Consider the following 19,676-nt stretch of genomic DNA (forward strand, 5'->3'; position numbering starts at 1 on the left):
TATTTCAAAAGGATGGTAAAACTGAATATTAAGGTTGTTGGGACTCAATTACTGGATGACTGACTTTTGGAATTTAGGAACAGTGAAGACAGGAAGCAGAAGAAGAAATAATCAAGAAAACTTCCTTGGCTTCAGTAAGTACCTGGCTCAAAATCAGAAATATTTACTTCAGTTTAAACTAGAAAGTTTGTCTTTCAAACATTTAATGCTTGGAATCGTTCACATTTGATTAAAAGACATAGTTGAAAACTTTCCTTATTTTTTTGGTTAGGTTTTTGTTTTGTTTTTTTTTTGTTTTTTTCCCCTGTAAAACCTCTTCAAGGCTCAAGCAATGACACCATCACAATTGTTAATTATTTGGTAAACTGTGACTTCCTTGCAACAGATGAGTTGTTAGTGACTCTTGTTCCTGTGTCCATGACTAATGTGTTATCTGGACTGTTCTGGAAAAAACAAAAAAAATCCGTGGACACTGTTGGTCTGAGTTGGGAACAGAATGGCTGAGACAGAAGCATTTTTAGCCGGTGAGCTGCATTTGGTAACTAAATTATTAGAAAGGCTTTTCTGTAATTCATTTGGTTATAACGTTTCCAAACTTGGTGGGTGTTATTTTGTTCTGTTTGTTTTAAATTGTAAATCTGGGTACTCAAGGATTTTTAAGAGCTGTGAAAAACAGTCGCATTAGGTACTCAACCTGCACTGATAGACACTCAGCAGAAGAGCTTGTCTTTATAGAAATAGACTCTGACTGGGGAGTGTATGTTTAAATGTCAGTCTGCAGAAGCACAAGGTCAAGTGATGGTTTATGTTAATAACTCTGTGAATGTATTAAATCCTGACAAGATTGACCATTTATTTTGGTAGCTATCTCAGTTGAAGGTATTAAAACCAGCAAACAATCAAGAATCTTAGACTTGGAATATTATTTTGACTTGATATTATTCAGATTCCTAAGGAGCCTCTTTTTTTACTATGTGTGTGTGTGTGTGTGTGTGTGTGTGTGTGTGTGTATTTTTTTTAAGTTTGAGAGGGATAGAGAACAAGAGCAGGGGAGGGGCAGAGAGAGAGGGAGACAGAGAATCCATCCCAGCAGACTCTGCTGCCAGTGAAGAGCCTAATGCAGGGCTTGAACTCAACTGTGAGATCATGACCTGAGTCGAAACCAAGAGTCAGATACTTAACCCACTGAGCCACCCAGGTGCCCCACCTTAGGAGCTTCTCATATCACTTCACTTGATTCAACACATTTAAATCAGCACATGTTATATTTTGCAGTCAAGGAAAGGTGACTACAAGCCATGAATCTTGCTGATGTATTATTGTGACTTAGGCTGGTTATCCTCCAAATTTAAAGATCATCTTTCTATTCTAGAGAGCAAAATTTACATATTGTGGGTTATTTTGTAAAATTTTGGAGTATTTATGATTTGAGTTATTTATAAACAATGGTTGGGAACTTAACAGAAGGTCCTTGTGAATGTTGGAAGTCCAGAGCGATAAGGGGGCTTTTGCCTTCAGAGACCGCATTATCTGTGGAGGCAGGGTGTGTGCAGCAGAATCTGACCACACGAAGTCACTCATAAGTACCACTTGAAATGGGGATCTTGGTATTTGCTGTTCCCCTTGAAGTGCTTACCTCAAATAAAGCTTACTTAAGGTTGGTTTTCAGTTGTCACCTCCAACTATAAGCTTTCACCTGACCGTATTTAAAAATAGCAACATCCCTCCCCAACATTTTTTACGCTCCTTCCCTGCTTTATGGTCTCCAGAGCATGTGTTGGCATCTTGTTTTTCATTCTCTCACTATGGCAGGGAATTTTTGCTGCTTTATCTGCATGGTCTAAAACAACTTGTGGCATTTGATAAATGTTCACTAAGGAGTATATAAATGAATGGATAGGGAAGACATGTCACCACTGCTTAAACTTGGGAGGAACGCTAGGACCTAAGCCTTCTGGTTAGCTAGGAGAAAAAAGGCCTGAGGCATCCCAGGTAGAGGGCAAAGTCATGAAGAATTTGCCTGCTGTACTGGAAGCCCCTATTTTGTATGAGCTTACTTTTTACTTGTTATAAAGTCACTTTCAGGTACTTCAAAACTGTTGTTTTACAAGTTTAAGTATCAAGAGCTATTACCACTTGTGTATATTGTTGTGTGGCCCATTGTATCCATACCTCCATTGTGATGTCATCAAATCATCTCCGGTAAAGGACAGACAGCTCCAGCCATCTTGTAACTTTACTATTATCAGTACATTTATGTCGCTTTTTCTTGCGCATTGATTAGTATGTTTTATCCACCTTGGTTGTTACAATGAAGAATCAGGATAAGGTAAAAATTCTAATGGCCTTAACTTTCTTTTTCTTTTCTTTTCTTTTTTTTCTTTTTTTTAAGAAATAGAACATACCTACCTGTGGTTCCATCCTCAATTTCATTCCCCTCTTTCCCCTCAGGAACTCTTAAGTACTGTCTAGATTATATTAATCATCACCTGTATGGTATTCCTAAATACAATATCTTGTGTAGTGTAGTTTTGAAACACTAATCTGGCTTTATGAGGGCAGTATTTACTACAGTTTATTACAGTTGATGAAGGCATGCTTGAGCTGAATGGTCTCTGAGCCTGAGTTCCACGTCTAGAATTTACAAGAGCCCCAGGTGGAGATGTCATTGAGCCAGATGAGTGAATCCTAGGGAACACAAGTCCCCTCAGTTGAAACATCTTGGATATCCTGCATAAATATGCTTAGTGGCTGAATGCTCATTTTATATTTTCTGCTTCTAAGGTCACCATGATCTGAAGATCAATGCAGAACCTTCCTGTGGAGTGAAATGGGTGTCCTCAGCTCATGTAGATGTCAGAATGGGAAGGGAAGAACAAGCACTCCAATGGGACATGGTCAAATAAGCCAAGTATAGAACAGAATGGGAGCCAGATACACTAGGACATACTGTCCTCCCATTAAAAGGCAATGAATATCTTGCTCACAGCAGCCTTCAACCTGGCAATTTTTCATTACACACCTTCAGATATGGACTGGTTGCCTTCTAGTTCTTCCAGCTGTTATCTTGGGAGTTACTTTCCCTCTTGTGTTGAATTGCCTATCTGCTGTATGTTTTACTCACGTTGTGGAGCACATCCTCCAGTAATTCTTGAGAGAGGGTATGTGGGAAGTCAACTTCTTGAAACCCTGCATGTTGAAAAATACACTCAACTCTCATATTTGATAAACAGCTCGGCTGGGTATGAAATTATAAGTTGTAGATTATTTTCCCTCTGAGGTTTAGAGGATTTTTCCCCCCATTTTATAAATCTATATGGGAATCTGAAGCCATTCTGATTCCTAATATTTTGTATGTTGTTATTTTTTTTCATCTCCGTAGAATTCTGTCTCTAACATTCTGAAGTTTCACAATGTTACAGATCTATTTTCATCTATTGTGTGGTGTCTTTTCAATGGAGGCTCATGTCCTTTCACTTCTGGAAATCGTTCAAGTTTTTTATTTTCTTCCCTGTGTTTTCTCCTTTTTTTCTCTTGAAATGTTATTTGGAGTAGGACCTGCTGGACCAGAGGTATTCAAATTGCTTATGTTTCTCTCCCATCTCTGTGCCGTTTTACTCTACTTTCTGAAAGATTTCCCTAAGTGTATCTTCCAAACTTTGTTGAGTTTTTCATTTTTCCTAGAAGACTTTTAATTTCTAAGAGTTTTAGTTTTTATTTAAATTGCTTTTTTATTTGTTTTGGGCTTACATGCTAGAGTTTTTCTTCAGATCTTTGGAAATTCCTGTCTGTTGGCTCATTAAGACTAGAGAAGGAGACACTGGAAATTCTGAATGGATAAGTGACATTTGATAATTTTGAGCTTTATTGTAGTCTGAGTGAGCTCTTTGGGTATCTTTCCAGTGTTGGTATCTTTAAGTATTTTGTCATGGAATGGTTATATTCTCAGGGAAGTTTTCATTCTGCCTTGAGAGTAAGTCTGGTAGGCAGAGTTCTGTGAGCCAAGTAGAGGAAGGGGATTTGGAGTATTCTCTGCTTTCAGCATCACTATTCATGAAAGTAATCACTACGTTAATCACCATATATGCACACATATGTCATCAACCTTGATTAATTGAGTCTCTATTTGCAAATTTGCCTACTTGCTAAAATTTGAAAACCTAAAAATATTGTGGTGCTTTCATGGTCATTTGCAGACCTGCACATAGCAGTTAAAAAGTTAAGTCACAGGGCACCTGGGTGGCTCAGTCTAAGGTTAAGTGCCCAGCTTTTGCTCAGGTCATGATCTTGTGGTTTGTGGGTTCAAGCCCTGCTTCTGGCTCTCTGCTGTCCATGCAGAGCCTGCTTCGGATCCTCTGTCACCCACCCACCCTCTCTCTCTCTCTTTCTCTCTCTCTCTCTCTCTCTCTCTCTCTCTCTCTCTTTCTCTCTCTTTCTCTCTCTTTCTCTCTCTTTCTCTCTCTCTCTCTCTCTTTCTCTCTTTCTCTTTCTCTCTCTTTCTCTCTCTTTCTCTCTCTTTCTCTCTCTCTTTCTGCCCCTCCTCTGCCAGTGCTCTCTCAAATACAAATATTTAAAAGAAAAAAAGGTGAGTCACCCGACATGCATGTTCTCAGCAAAATTAGAACAAAGTGATGCCCTGCCTTCTTGTTTCAGCTCTCATCCTGTAAACAAGTGTCCTTTTCACAGTCTGTGCCACATTTTTCATATTTTTGCAATTTTTCTTGGTGATTTTGCTGTACAAAATGACCCCCAAACACAGTGTTGAAATGTACTCTAGTGTTTCAGAGTACAGGAAGTCTGTGATGTGCCTTATGGAGAAACTATGTCTGTTAGATAAGCTTCATCCAGGCATGAGTTATAGCATTGCTGGCTATGAGTGTTCATGGTTACTGAATCAACAATATATATTTATACAAGGTGTCTTTAAATAGGTTGATAGGTTGATAAAAATAGGGTGACCAGAGGCTCACAGGACCTTGACACTGTATTTCCCCTAGAAGTAGTAAGTCTGTATTTGCCCATTCAGTGCTCACAGAGACTTTATAGAATGTAACTACCACAAATAAATAATCAGGCAACATGAGGCGCTGCTGAAGACATGGGTAGGCAGACCTCCTCTTTCAATCCTTTTGGGAGAGTAGATAGGCTACAGTTGGAGAGGGCAGTCACCCAGAAGGTATGGGGCGGGGGGGGGGGCGTCTAGGAATCCACTTCTTTTCAGAACTCTTTCATCTTGGCCCTCCATATTTTAGCAGGCTCTACCTCATTTATCTCGTCCTAATTCCAGAGATACTTGCTGCTCTGGCGATTCCTACAACTTTGAAGGGTTCTGCAGTGTTGGTTGGGAAGTGGATGTTGTAGTTTTAAGTCTTCTGGGTCACTGATGTCTATCAGTTTTCCAGAGGCCAATTTTTTTATTGTCTTCCTTCCTCCATGACCTGTGGCTCTCTTTGTCTCTTTTCCTTTACTGCAGTTTTTTGGGGACTTGGGGGGAAAGCAAAAACTGATTTGGGTGTTCTCTCTGCCATCCTGTCTTAATTCCTTTTTTTTCTTTCATAACTCATGTTCCTGAGATAAGTTAATAAGTTGTTACCCCCTTCACCATAGGGCCATGGAAGATGTTGATATTGGTAGTAGTTGTATGTTCTGGACTGCAAAGGACAACGTAAGAGTTTTTTGATTCACTGACAACTGAATGAGAAAACGTCTTCCTTTTCTTTTTTCTACCATGCCTTTGTAAGGACGTGTGGATTGGTAGGTGTCTGTACAGAGCATTCTTAACTTCCAGCTCAGAAATAGTAGGTCTAGTCAGAAGTAAAATTTTTTTCCAATTTCATTACAGCCATAATCCTCTCCAGGCTTCTCATAAAATTTTTGAACCGAGATCTTTGTGATGCTTATTTTTTATTGTTAACATGCTAAACAAAACTGTTGATGGCTTCCAGATCACTTTATTTTCCTTATTTAAAAAATTGTCTTAAGATTTTAAACCAATGTATAAAAATAATAGCCAATGTATAAAAACAGTGGCCACTTTAATAGTCTACTAAGTAATACTCCTCTTAGGGTAAAGACAAATAGCTAAGTTGGTACTTACTGTTTTAGAATATTTCCTATCAAAGGGTTCTTTTTTAAAATGTCAGTGTTTTAATTTTTAAAACAATAATGAGTATTCTTTGTAGAAAAATTGAAAATGCAGGAAACTAAACGTGTACCTTTATTATCACTTAGGTGTGTGTGTCACATATATGTGTGTGTGTGTGTGTGTGTGTATGTATATCTATACATGTAATGATCTATTTCCAGTCTTTATTTGTAAATATATGAATAAAAATGTATCATTAACATTTTCCATGTTATTCTCCCACAGATCGCTTTTAATCACTATATTCTCATTCACTGATTGGCAACCTATTTTTTAGTATAATTTTTGACTTTGTAGGCCATACAGTCTCTGTTAAGAACTACTCTACTGTTGTAGTGTGAAAGCAGCAATAGATATTATATAAACAAATGGGTGTGATTCTTTACTAATAAAGCTTTATATACAAAAACATACAGTGCCAGATTTGGCCTACTGGCCACAATTTGCTGACCCCTAGATGTTTTTTTAAACTTTTTATTTTGATAAAATTAGTGCACAAGAATTGCAAAATAGTAGAGATCCCATTCACCTTTTACCCAGTTTCCCCAGTTTAAGGTCCAGTTTAACTAACTATAGTACAATATCAAAACCAGGAAACATGCATTGGTACAATGTGCATTTATAGTTCCAGACCATTTTGTTACATGTATAATAACCACAACCACATTATAGCTACAGAACTATTGCATTACCCAAAGGTCTCCCTCATTGTATCCTGTATAGTCGCAACCACCTCCGTGCCTTCCTTGTTGGCAATCACTATTTTCCATCTCTATAATTTTGTCATTTTGAGATTGTTACACAAATGAAGTCATACAGTATGTGACCTTTTGAGATCGGCTTTTCTCAGCATTGAGATCCATCTAGGTGTTGCATATATCAATAGTGTTCTGTTGCTGAACAGTATTCCAGGGTTTGGATGTTAACAGTATAACCATTCACCTGTTGCAAGGCCTTTTGGTTGTCTTAAATAATTATTTTAAGGTTCTAGTGATCCTATATTCTATGTGATTCAGCATTCTGGAACAAGTACTATAGACCTCATTGATCTCCATGTTTGGTTTAAGTGACTTAGGCACGTGTTCCCTTCCTTATAGTCAAGCTTCAGAATGCAGTATTCCAGGTGTTCTGTTGAATATTGTATCTCATTATTTTAAACTCATTGAACTAATTAAAACTCATGGATTTAAATCAGAGGCTATTTATCCTTCAGGGACTTCCATGTGTTTTGCAGGTTAGTACTGACATATCTGCATTTATGGTAATGGTTGGATACATAGTCTTAATACTTGTAGAGACAGAGATTCAAGTGTTGAGTCTCCGTGTTATTGCTTACTACCTGTGGTCTTGAGAAGTCCCCCAACTTTCAATCTCTGTTTTCTTATCTGTTAAAAAAAAAAAAGAAAGAAAGGTAGTACCAACTCTGTCTTGCAGGGCTGCTGTGAGAAGTAAAGGAGATTACATAGGAAAAGCGTCTGGGAAACAGGAAAACACTACACAAACGTCACGGTAATAATCATAAAAATCATCCTTCATTAGCAGTTTAGAAAAAGCAGTTTTATAATTAAGATGACTACCTTTTATTCACTAGTAAGTGTGTGGAAGGGTGGAATATTCTTGCTGAAAAAAAAAAACAAACCACAATTTTAAGACCCAGTTTTACAGAGTTAGAAGGCCAAAAGAACAGAGAGGAAGAGTAATATTTCTGTATGCTGTAATGGATGACCTGTGTTGCAAATACAATACCATCTGGCAGATGTGAGAAGAAATCATTTAAATCAACAATGTCTGTAACGAGCTACCATCTGATTCCTGTTAATCAGTCCTTCCTTTTTCAAACCTTTTCTTGGTTTCCATGACCCTGTTCTCTCCTGTTTCTCCTTCTGGCTTATCATCCTCATCTTCTTGGCCCTTAAATACGGAGTTCCCTAGGGATCATCCCTGTACTTCTCTTTCCATGACCTCTTCCCTGGCAATATCATGCCTTTACATCACTCTCCAAACAAAGCCTACATCTGTGTCTCTAGCCCTGACCTCCCTCATTTCCATCCTGCTGGCTGGATGACTCTCTCAAACTCAGTATTTCCAAAGCTGAGGTCATTTTTCTTACTAAGATGGCCCCTCTTTTCAAATTCTGTTTCTGTCCACAGCCCGACCATGTTCTGTGCCCTTCAGCACTGTTGTCTCTTTGCCACTTCCCCACTCCCTCCACATCTAGTCATGTTGTCAGTTCTTTGAGCCTGGTGTCTCCCATTTCCTCTTTTCTTTCCAGTTCCAGCCTACACCTTTAGCTTTTTAACTGAAATCCATCTTCCCTCCCACCACAGTCCATTCAGCCCTCCTCACCTTTGTCACGTGAACCTTCCACAGCTCTGTTCAGATTCTTCATGTCAGTGATTGTTCCCCTTGTTTGTAGGATAAAGCCCAGATTGTTAATCTAATATAAAGTCCTCTCCATGATCAGCTTTTCTTTTTTTTTTTTTTAATTTTTTTTTTTAATGTTTATTTTAGAGAGAGAGAGAGAGAGAGAGAGAGAGCATGAGCAGGGGAGGGGTAGAGAGAGAGCAAGGGAGACACAGAGCCTGAAACAGGCTCCAGGCTCTGAGATGTCAGCATAGAGCCCAATGCGGGGCTTGAACTCGGGAACGGCGAGATCATGACCTGAGCCGAAGTTGGACGCTCAACCGACTGAGCCACCCAGGCGCCCCCATGATCAGCTTTTCTAATCTTTATGTATTCAACTCCAGGTGAACTTTAAGTAATAGGAAGCAAAATCTTCTCAGAATTCCATGTTTTCCTTTTCTTTTGACACTTATCTAACTTTAATGTAATTGATGCCCACATTCTTTTCTGTGCCGGACGTATGTATGGTTTCTCTCAATATTTCTACAGAGTTGCATGTAGCAGATATTTATTGAATGACTGGTCTTGTGGTAGAAACTCAATTCTTGTTTGGCCCATACATTCAACAAGTATTTACTAAGCACCTTACTGTGGGTCAGGTACTTTGAGACATGGGACATATGTGGGTGCAATCTCGTGCCTTTTTTTTTTTTTTTAATGTATTTGACTTTATTCTTCATTTAACTTTTAAAACACTATAGTTGAATATCAATAACAATAGCAAGTAGTGAGCGTATTGTGATTATAGTCCTTCACTCATTCACAACCGTATGTAAAATGCCAGCAGTGAGTGTTCTTCACTGACCTCAGTAAGAGGCCTGATACCAACACCACCCCTAGGATGATGCTTATCCTCACATGCTTCTCCACTGTAATGATCCCATCTTTCTTGATTTAGATGGAACTCCTCAGTTCTTTCTACTCGGTCCTTTTCATCAGTATTTTATACTCTCTCTCAGGTAGGAGTTTTTCCTGCAAAACTCTTTGAGAGAGAGAAAGCCATTCTCAGGAAAGTTTACCTTAAATTTGATTATTAGGTGATCCTTTACATATGACCTATGATAAATTGCCATGCCTTCATTTAGCACACACACAGACATTGCACTCTAGTAGGAATCTCAAAGATGTTAACTGTTAGATAATTGATCACTTTTTTAAAATATTTATTTATTTTGAGAGAGACCGTGTGCACAAGTGAGGGGATGGGCAGAGAGGAGAGAGGGAGAGGATCCCAAGCAGGCTCTGTGCTGTCAGCGTGGAACCCAGTGCAGGGCTTAATCCCACAAACCCGTGAGATCATTGACCTGAGCCAAAATCCACAGTCAGACGTTCAACTAGCTGAGCCACCCAGGTGCGCCGGTTAATTTATGACTTTATACTAAAGTATTAACTTTGTACTTCTGTCTAAAGCGAAGCTATCAGGTGCTTAGTTTAGGAGTATATTAAATGTACTCTGGTTGCCTGAAGGATATGGAATTTACCTGTTTAGTGAAGTGAGAAGTCTCTGTTAGAAGAGGAAAATGGGTGAGTTCATGAAATATCTTCCTAAGAGAAGTTGGTGGGGAGGGAAAAGAGTGAGGAGATCAAGCTATTGAGGTCCCCTCCAGTTAGTCATTTCTTCTTGGGCAGGCAGTTCCATGAAACTAACATAATGTGCTTTTGGATCTTATACAGATGGCAATCAGGAGTTACTTCCCTGTGAAGTCTGTGCAAGACGCTTTGCAGCAGATGTTCTGGTAAACATAAAGACATTTTGTAGATGTGTTTCGTTGGAGTTAAATGAACTGTCAAGTCGGTGAGGAGGCTGTAGCGGCAAAGATTAAAGACAGATGTGGAGAGAAAGCGAGGGAAGAGGATAGGATAACCTATGGCTGGCAGGCCCGGAGGACACTGAGGCGGATAGGTGCCACCCCATTCAGAAGGGAGTGTAATTAAACATGGTACTCTTAGAAAAAGGATACCAGATGAAAGTGTTTTGGCACAGCTCATTGTCTCTTGAGAGCTTTTGGCTCTTTTGCCTTTTCTATAAGCATCAAAAATTCAAATTTTAAGGCCAAAGCACCAGGGAAATTAGCTAGTCAAGAGGAATGAACATTGAATTTGGAGCATCTGGAAACTTGGCTTTTAGCCTCAAATTTGTCACTAATTCTGACAAGTCCTTTAACCTCCCTCTGTTTCCTGCTTTGCCACGTATGAAGACAGAACCTTTCAATTTTCAGGGGTTTTATGTAATTTGAACAAAATGGATGTAAGGCCTGTTCCAAGATTTAATTGTTAATCAGATTCAAGCTAACTGCATGTCGAGTCCCCTGATTGATGCCTATAAAGTGGAATAAAAGCTTAATTTATTTAAAAATTGGGGAATCAAACAGGTATTAGACTTCGGTATTCTAAAGAGATGCCCAAGACAAATGATTAAAAAAAAAAAAGAAAACAACTTAAGGTGATAATACAATTATGAGATTGAACATTTTAGATCAAGGAGACATAAGCAGACTTAAAGGTTTTGGACCATATACCTGACTACATTTGGGGCAAAAGACTATATAGTTAGGTTGTAAGTTTTGTTTCTCTGGGGAATTTTAAAAATGAAATACCTGTTCTGATTAACTATAGTTAGCGCTTCCTGAATTTAGAAACAGGAGTTCACAGGGCCTGTTGTGGCCCAGGAATCCACCGGTGTGCTGCTTTTTGCCAAGCCAGGCTTGCACCCCATAAGGATGAGTTGCAGAACTAGGAGGTACCATTCCATTTGAAATGGAATCAATGAATGTCAAGTGTGTCTTGCGTCTTCTTGGTTTTTACTTTCTAGGCCTATCTCCAGGCTACAAAGAGCATTTGATTGAATGATGTGATACCTTTCTCTCCTTTAATTTAAAATGGAGGGGACGCCTGGATGCCTTAGTCAGTTGAGTGTCTGACTCTTGATTTCAGCTCAGGTCATGATCTCATGGTTTGTGGCTTCAAGCCCCCACATCCAGGCTCCGCAGTGCGGAGCCTGCTTTGGAGTCTCTCTTCCTCTCTATCTCCCTCAGAATAAATAAACTTAAAAAAGATAATAATAAAATGGAGGGCACCTGGCTGGCTCAGTCAGTAGAGCATGTGACTCTTGATCTTGGGGTCATGAGTCTGAGCCCTACATGGGGTGTAGAGATTACTTAAATAAAACTTAAAAAAATAAAATGGTATGGCTTGTTTGTAACCAAGTATAGGGATTTTTTTTATAGAGTCCGTATTTTGTTGGGTCTGGACAAAGGAACTGTGTGTTAACCATTATGAGTTCCATATCCACCAAGGAAGAGGCCATTTAGTGGAAAGTTGTTGGTATAATTCTATAGCAATGATGCCCTAGCAGATCTTGTAAGGGTGGTACACAGGCAAAGCTCTGTTTGTTGGTTCCGTTTTTTATGTACTAGAAATGTTGACTACTTAAAGGATTACTTGGCTGGAGTAAAGAATGTTTTCCCTGACGATTATCTGTTAAATGTTAAATATTGTAACATTTTAAAACTTAATATTAAAAGTTTAGATTTGCTCTGAAATAGATGACTTCATGGATGTGAAATGTTTGGATAAATTAAAGGAAAATATCTTCATAATGTAAATGGAATTGGTGTATTCTTCACTTATTTGTATGGTTGTCCCAGTTGTCTTTTGCAGATGTTCTCAAATATTTCTTTGAAACCTCTCCACTCCTTGAGGAAGTTAAGTAGTTTAACGTGCTCTATGTAGAAAAGTGGCCCCGTTGAATTCAATTTTGAAATTGCTGAGTGGTAAGAAGAGTTTTCTTGAGAAGGTTCCATCGGTAGGAGCTAAGTTTCCCCCTGCTGTATGCAAAGGGCTATCTCAAAAGAACGGTAAAATGGAATATTAGGATTGCTGGGACTCAGATTCCCTGTTATGTTACTGGATGCCTTGCTCGTGGAATTTGGAAACCGTGGAGGCAGGAAACAGGAGACAGGAAAATCTCCTTGGCTTCAGTGAGTACCTAGCTCGATATCAAAAATATTTATTTCGATTTAAACTAGAATGTTTGCCTTCTCAACATTATTTAATGCCTGGAATCATTCACGCAGCCCAAGTGGTAGAGTTCAGTGTATAAAACCAAATTCGAAAGAAGTCTCTGTAGCCGCGGAGGCCTTTTCTTGACCTTGCCCTCACGCAATATCTAGCGATGTGTAACATGGGTGGAGAGAGCCAGATGGATTTGCTCTGCTGTGATTTGAGAGTTAGAGAATGAACTTGGCTCCGAAGGTGAACCCCGTCATTCTAGTGGGGGCTGCCTGAGTACAAACCTTGTGACTATACATGTTAAAAATTTTAATCCCCACTGTTTCTTTTCTAGGAAAGACATGGACCAATATGTAGGAAACTCTTCAACAAAAAGCGTAAACCTTTCAATTCCCTGAAACAAAGATTACAGGGCACTGACATTCTCATTGTGAGAACAGCTCCTCAGTCCAAGGTACTATCAGTATCGTGCTTGTTCTTCTTGATTACATCCTTAAGTACATTAAAGCCCCTTTTTGGCTCTCTGGTTTCATTTTTGCTTGATAGTGCAGTGTAATGTCATGTAAGTATAATCCACCTTTACTGTTTTCTTTTTAATCATGCTCACTTAGATTTCGAAATGTATTTCAGATACTTTCCAGATGTGGCAAAAAAGAATCTCGTTTATGTTTTCATTAGTGTAGCATTAAATCTCGCAATTAACTTGGAAGAAAGTCCCTTTTCATCTTACAGTTAAGTCTTTCTGTAAAGTGTTGTCGTTTGTTTTTCTGATTGTTATTTTGTGTTTTCCCACACTGTTGTGACTTGCAAATTTTATTACTGTATTTTTCCAAATCTCTTTTTGTACTCTTGAACACAAATTTTCTTTTCCCTCCAAATTTCACTGTCCTATGTCCTGTAAATTTAAATCCCAGCTTAAAATAAAGTTGCAAGGGACAGATGTACAGTCGAGGTTAGTATATATTGGTTTTCTTTTTTATAGCATCAACCTGTGAGGAGATCTAACTGGAGACAACAACATGAAGATTTCATTAATGCAATCCGTTCAGCCAAGCAGTCTACACTAGCCGTTAAAGAAGGCCGACCTCTCCCACCTCCACCTCCTCCATCCATCAACCCAGGTGTGGGGCCAGTTTGGTTTGCTTTGGGCATTTTATTTATTTATTTATTTTTTTAATGTTTATTTATTTTTGAGACAGAGAGAGACAGAGCATGAATGGGGGAGGGGCAGAGAGAGAGGGAGACACAGGATCGGAAGCAGGCTCCAGGCTCTGAGCCATCAGCCCAGAGCCCGACGCGGGGCTCGAACTCACGGACCGCAAGATCGTGACCTGAGCTGAAGTCGGCCGCTCAACCGACTGAGCCACCCAGGCGCCCCTGGGCATTTTATTCTTAACCAATTGTGCTTGATTTGGGGCCAGATCATCATGCCTTGCTTCCTCCTCTGCATTCTAAAATTAATAATAACGAATTATAAAAGTAATTTTATCATACAATATATCTTATCCTAATTTTATTTTAATTCCGTACAAATATTCTGTGTTTCTTTCTAACTCTATTTCAACATAAGACCACTACATAAGTCCAGGGGACACCGTTCACATCATGGTCTATGAGAATGGGGCTGTGCAGAATACTTCTCCAATACAGTGTCAGATACCCAAGCTCTGGGTTTGTTTGCTTGTTTGTTTGTTTTTGGTGGGGAGGGCAGGGGGATAGGGTTTTGTTGTGAGATAAAAATCCCATAATATGAAATTCACTGTCTTAACCATTTTAAGTTGTGCAATTTAGTGGCCTAAAGGCTTTTTACCCTAAAATTTTCATTTTGAAAATTTTCAAATTTACAGAAAAGAGGAAGATATAGTACAGTGATCACTCATACACCATACCTTCCATTGAAATTTGACAGTTGTTTACATTTCATATTTTCTGTCTTATTTTTGGGGGGACAGAACTATTTAACACTAAGTTTCAGACATCATAACACTTTACTCTTAACTGTATCAGTATGCGTTTCTGAAGTATGCGTGCATTTTCTTGCATAATATAGGGACTCATATTTTCCCAGTTATCTTAAGAATGTCTTTTAAAGCTCACTCCTTGCTCCCTAATCACAATCCAAGAATCATGCATTTTTTGTTGTTGTCTCTTTTCTTTAATCTTGCACAATACCCTTACTAAGCCAGTAGGCTTTTAGGATATCTTTTAGGACATCTTTTAGGATATCTCTTGTTCTAGATTTGTCTGGTTTTTTTTACTCAGGCTAATGTTTAACTTGTTCCTCTATCCTCTGTTTTTCTGTAAATTGGAAATTAGGGCTAGAGACTCTATTATATTAATATTAATCCCTATCAGATATAAGATTTTCAAGTATTTTCTCCCATTCTGTAGACTTTCTTTTCACTTTTTTTTTGTCTTTACACTTTCTTGATGGTATCCTTTGATACACAAAATTTTTTTAATTTTGATAAGAGTGCAGTTTATTTTTCTTTTGTTTCCTAGCTTTTGATTGTCAGATCCAAAAAATCATTGCAAAATCCATGTCATGAAGCCTTCCCCATGTGCTTTCTTCTAAGAGTTTTATATTTTCAGCTTTTACAGTTTTGTATTTGAGCCAGGTGGAGTTAATTCTGTATGTGGCATAAGGTAAGATCCCAGCTTCATTGGAAGTTGCATATCTAGTTTTACATGTGGGTATCTAGTTTTCTCAGCACTGTTTGTTGAAAAGACTATCCTTTCCCTATTGAGTGATCTTGGCACCCTTATAAAAAGTCATTTGACCATATATGTGAAGGTTTATTTCTGAGCTACTCTAGTCTGTTTTTCTATATGTCTGTCTTTATGCCAGTAACACCCTGTTTTGATTACTCTAGTAAATTTGTAGTAAGTGTTGAAAGTCCTCCAAGATTGTTTTGGTTATTTGGGGACCTCTGAGATTGTATATGAATTTTTAGGATGGATTCTTTTTTGTTGTTTCTGAAAATGCCACTGGGATTTTTATAGGGATTGCATTAAATCTGTACCTTGCTTTGAGTAGTGTTATCATCTTAACAAAATTGTTTTACAGTCCATGAACATGCAATGTCTTTTCATTTATTTATTTTCTTTTTAATTTCTATCATCAACATTTCATTGACTAGGTATAAGAACGTACAAGTCTTTTACCCCTTTGGTTTGATTTATTCCTATTTTATTATTTTTGATGTTATTATAAATGGAATTGTTAAGTTTATTTTCAGATTGTTCATTGCTAGTATATAGAAATACGACTGATTTGAGGGTATTAATTTTGTGTCCTACAACTCAGTTGAATTTTGTTAGCTCTAACAGTTTTTTTGTTTGTTTGTTTTTTTGGTGTGGAATTTTCAGGGTTTTCTACATATAAAATTATGTCATTTGTGAACTGATGTAATTTTACTTCTTCCTCTCCAGTTTGTCTCTTTTATTTTTTTTTTCATGTCTAAATCCTCTGGTTAGAACTTCCAATACTATATTGTACAGCAGTGGTGAAAGCAGATATCCTTGTCTTGTTTTCCATTGAGTAAATGTTATCTGAGAGTTATAACTGGCTACTTAAAACATAAATAATAACATATTGTGAGGATTATGCATGTGGAAGTGGTGAAATGTATGAAAACAATACAATAAGGTTAAGTAAGGAAAATGGACATACATTGTTGAAAGTTTTCTGTGTATTGTACATGAATAAGTTTAGTACCCATTATACATGAATAGGTGTAGTATTGTTTGAAGGTAGAATATTATATCTTGAAGATGTCTATTATAAACCCTAGAGTAAACACACAAAAATATTGACATATCAGTAATAAGACAATAGGTGGAGTGGAGATAAAATGGAAGAAAATTCAATCTAAGAGAAGATAGGAAAGGGGGGGGGGGAACAACAAAGAAAAGATGGGATAAAGACAAATAGCAAGATGGTAAACTTAAACCCAACCATATGGATAGTTGCGTATAAATGACCTAAACCCTTCAGATAAAAAGCCGATTGTCAGACTGAATAATAAAGCAAGGTCCAGTTATATACTTTCCACAAGAAACACACTTTAAATAGCAAGATGTAAATAAATGTGCCAGGCAGGTGAGCAAACAAGGAGGTGACCCAGGTAGGCCTACAGAGACCACACTCTCAGGACAGCTGCTCCTATGTTAGCAGGCTGCTGCTGCCTCAAGGGGACATACACCAGGGTTGCCATATCTCATTTCTCAAAGGATGTCAGAAATGCAGATTTCCTGATTTATAAATACCAGAAACTCAGATGTTTTAGAAACTTCAAGTTTGGACCTCTGAGGTTGGAAGTCAGTCAGCGGTTTTCCTTGGAGGGGTGGGGATGAGCAGGAGTGGACATGAGGAACATTGCTGAGAATGTTCTGTGTCTTGATCCGGGCTGGATTACATGGGTGTGTGCAGCTTGTAAACATTTCGTGTAGACATACATTTACGATCTGTGCCTTCCCTCTTGGATAAAAAGATAAAAGTAGAAATAAACACCAGCAATGTCAAAACAACTATAGACTGGCATGTTAAAAGCATGGGGAAAGATATACATGCAAATAATAATCATAAAACCTGAATGCTAATATTAATATCAGGCAAAGCAAATGTCAAGTGTTATTAACAAGAGTAATGATTAAAAATACATATTCATCAAGAAGGCCTATCAGTCCTAAATGTTTATGTACCTAGTAACAGAGTTCAGAGAACATAAAACAAAAACTGACAAAACTCTAGACAGATTCACAGTTATATTTAGAGATTTTAGTGTTCCTTTCTTAGCAGCTAATAAAATAAGCAACAGGAAAATCAGTAAGGACGTAGGACATTTTCTAATGTGAACAACAGTATCAACCAGTTTGACCTAATTGATATCTAAAGCTATAATGTGACGTGTAGCAACAGCAGAATATAATTCTTTTTAAGTACACATGGAGCATTTGTCCAGGATAGACCATGTGTAGGGCCACAAAGTAAGTTTCAGTAAATGTAAAAGGATTGAGACATCATGCAGATTGTTACTTGACACAGCAGAATTAAGTTGAAATTTATGATGAAAATATATCTAGAAAATTTCCTAATATTTGGAAATTATCAGCTTTTCTTAATGCATGGATTTAAGAAGAAATCGTAAGAGAAATGGGAAAATATTTTGAACTGAATGGTAATGAAAACATCACAATTTGTGGGATTCAGCTATAACAGTGCAAGGAGGAGGTTTATAGCTTTAAAAAAAGCTTATAACTAGAAAAGAAAAAAACGTTTAAACCAATTGCTTTATATGTTTCCTCTTTAAAAAGTTTCAAGAACAAATTACACCTCAGTTAAGTAGAGGGAAGAAAATAGTAAATGTAGTTCACCATATTAACAAAATATTTGTAAAAGCATATGATTATCCCACTAGATACAGGAAAAGCCTGTGACAAAATGCAACCCCTGTACATGTTTATATAAGAAAATTCTTAGAAAGGTAGAAATAGAAGGGAAACACCTCAATAAAAGGACATTTTTGAACAATCTGCAGTTAACATTACACTTGATGAAAAACTGAACACTTTCCCACTGAGATGAGAAAAAGCAAGGATGTCTTTTCTGACCACTTCTGTTCAATACTGTACTAAAGATGTAGTACCCACCGAAATAAGGAAATAAATTATTGGAGAGGAAGAGGTAAAACTGTCTTTCTTCATAGACAACATAACCATGAATGAGTAAATATAGAAAATCTTAGGAAACTGTAAGAAAGCTACTGGAGTTAAAAGTTCATTTAACACAATTTTCAGGATATAAAGTCAATATACATAAATAATTTATATTTTTATATACTAGGCATAAACAATTAAAAAATGAAATTAAAAATATGTTTACAATTGGGGCGCCTGGGTGGCTTAGTCGGTTAAGCATCTGACTTCGGCTCAGGTCATGATCTCCCTGGGTTTGCGGGTTCGAGCCCTGCGTCAGGTTCTGTGCTGACAGTTCAGAGCCTGGAGCCTCCTTCAGATTCTGTGTCTCCTCCTCTCTCTGCCCCTCCCATGCTCATGCTCTCTCTCTCTCAGTAATAAATAAATGTTAAAAAAATATATACGTTTACAATTACGAAAAAGCATTAGTACTTAGGGGTATGTTTTTTTTTTTAAAGGTTTTAAAAAAAAAATTTTTTTTAATGTTTATTTATTTTTGGGACAGAGAGAGACAGAGCATGAATGGGGGAGGGTCAGAGAGAGAGGGAGACACAGAATCTGAAGCAGGCTCCAGGCTCTGAGCTGTCAGCACAGAGCCCGACGTGGGGCTCGAACTCACAGACCATGAGATCATGACCTGAGCCAAAGTCAGATGCTTAACCGACTGAGCCACCCAGGTGCCCCTACTTAGGGGTATGTTTAACAAAATATGTGTAAGACTTGAAAAATGAAAACCATGAAACACTGTTCAGAGAAATTTAAAAAAGACCAAAATAAATGGAGAGATTTACCATTTTCATGATTTGAAAGACTCAGTATTATGTTACCATGTCAGTTCTTCCCAAATTGATCTATGGATTCAGTGTAATTCCAGTAAAAACCCCTGCAAGTTTTCTTTGCCACGTAGGAATTCACCAGTTGACTTTAAAATTATATGGAAATTCGAAGGATCTGGAATAGCCAAGATAGTTTGGAAAAAAAGGAAAAAATTGGAGGACTTACACTACCTGATGTCAAGACTTATTATGATGTTAGAGTTATTCAGTAATTTGATATTGGTGTATCAATTGAACAGAAAAGAGTATCTGGATGTAGATCCATGTATGGGCGATTGATTTTTGACACAAATATCCATTTGGAGAAAATGAGTCATGATCCTTATACAAAAACTAATTGACAAAAATTAACTGACAGAAATTAATTCACAATGGAACATTGACCTTATAAGTGCTACAACAATAAGATTTCTAGAAAAACCAAAAATCTTTGATCTAAGAGTCAACCAAGATTTCTTAAGCGGGATATACAATGTACAGATTTTTAAAAAGGAAATTGATAAATTGGGCTTCACCAAAATTAAAAATTTTAGTCTTGAGAGACACCATTAAGAGAGTGCAAAGGCAAGCCACAGGCTGAGAGA

At 37.7% G+C, this 19,676-nt stretch overlaps 1 protein-coding gene across 3 annotated transcripts in view; it reads left to right on the forward strand.

Moving 5' to 3' along the window:
* The first annotated feature begins 29 nt into the window (after positions 1 to 29).
* ZC2HC1B (zinc finger C2HC-type containing 1B) overlaps positions 30 to 19,676 on the forward strand; it is a 42,396-nt gene continuing 22,749 nt past the window's right edge. For 2 of the 3 annotated variants that reach the window (XM_007096357.3, XM_042987258.1), the window contains exons 1-4: positions 30 to 524; positions 10,223 to 10,284; positions 12,894 to 13,013; positions 13,542 to 13,680. In XM_007096357.3, coding sequence (XP_007096419.1) covers positions 497 to 524; positions 10,223 to 10,284; positions 12,894 to 13,013; positions 13,542 to 13,680 — 349 coding nt within the window. In that variant the 5' untranslated portion in view covers positions 30 to 496. Of the gene's footprint in view, positions 525 to 2,111; positions 2,330 to 10,222; positions 10,285 to 12,893; positions 13,014 to 13,541; positions 13,681 to 19,676 lie in introns of those variants that run through there. The other variant, XM_042987257.1, reaches the window with a different exon arrangement.

Source organism: Panthera tigris, chromosome B2 (genome assembly GCF_018350195.1).
Source record: "Panthera tigris isolate Pti1 chromosome B2, P.tigris_Pti1_mat1.1, whole genome shotgun sequence".
Taxonomy (NCBI): domain Eukaryota; kingdom Metazoa; phylum Chordata; class Mammalia; order Carnivora; family Felidae; genus Panthera; species Panthera tigris.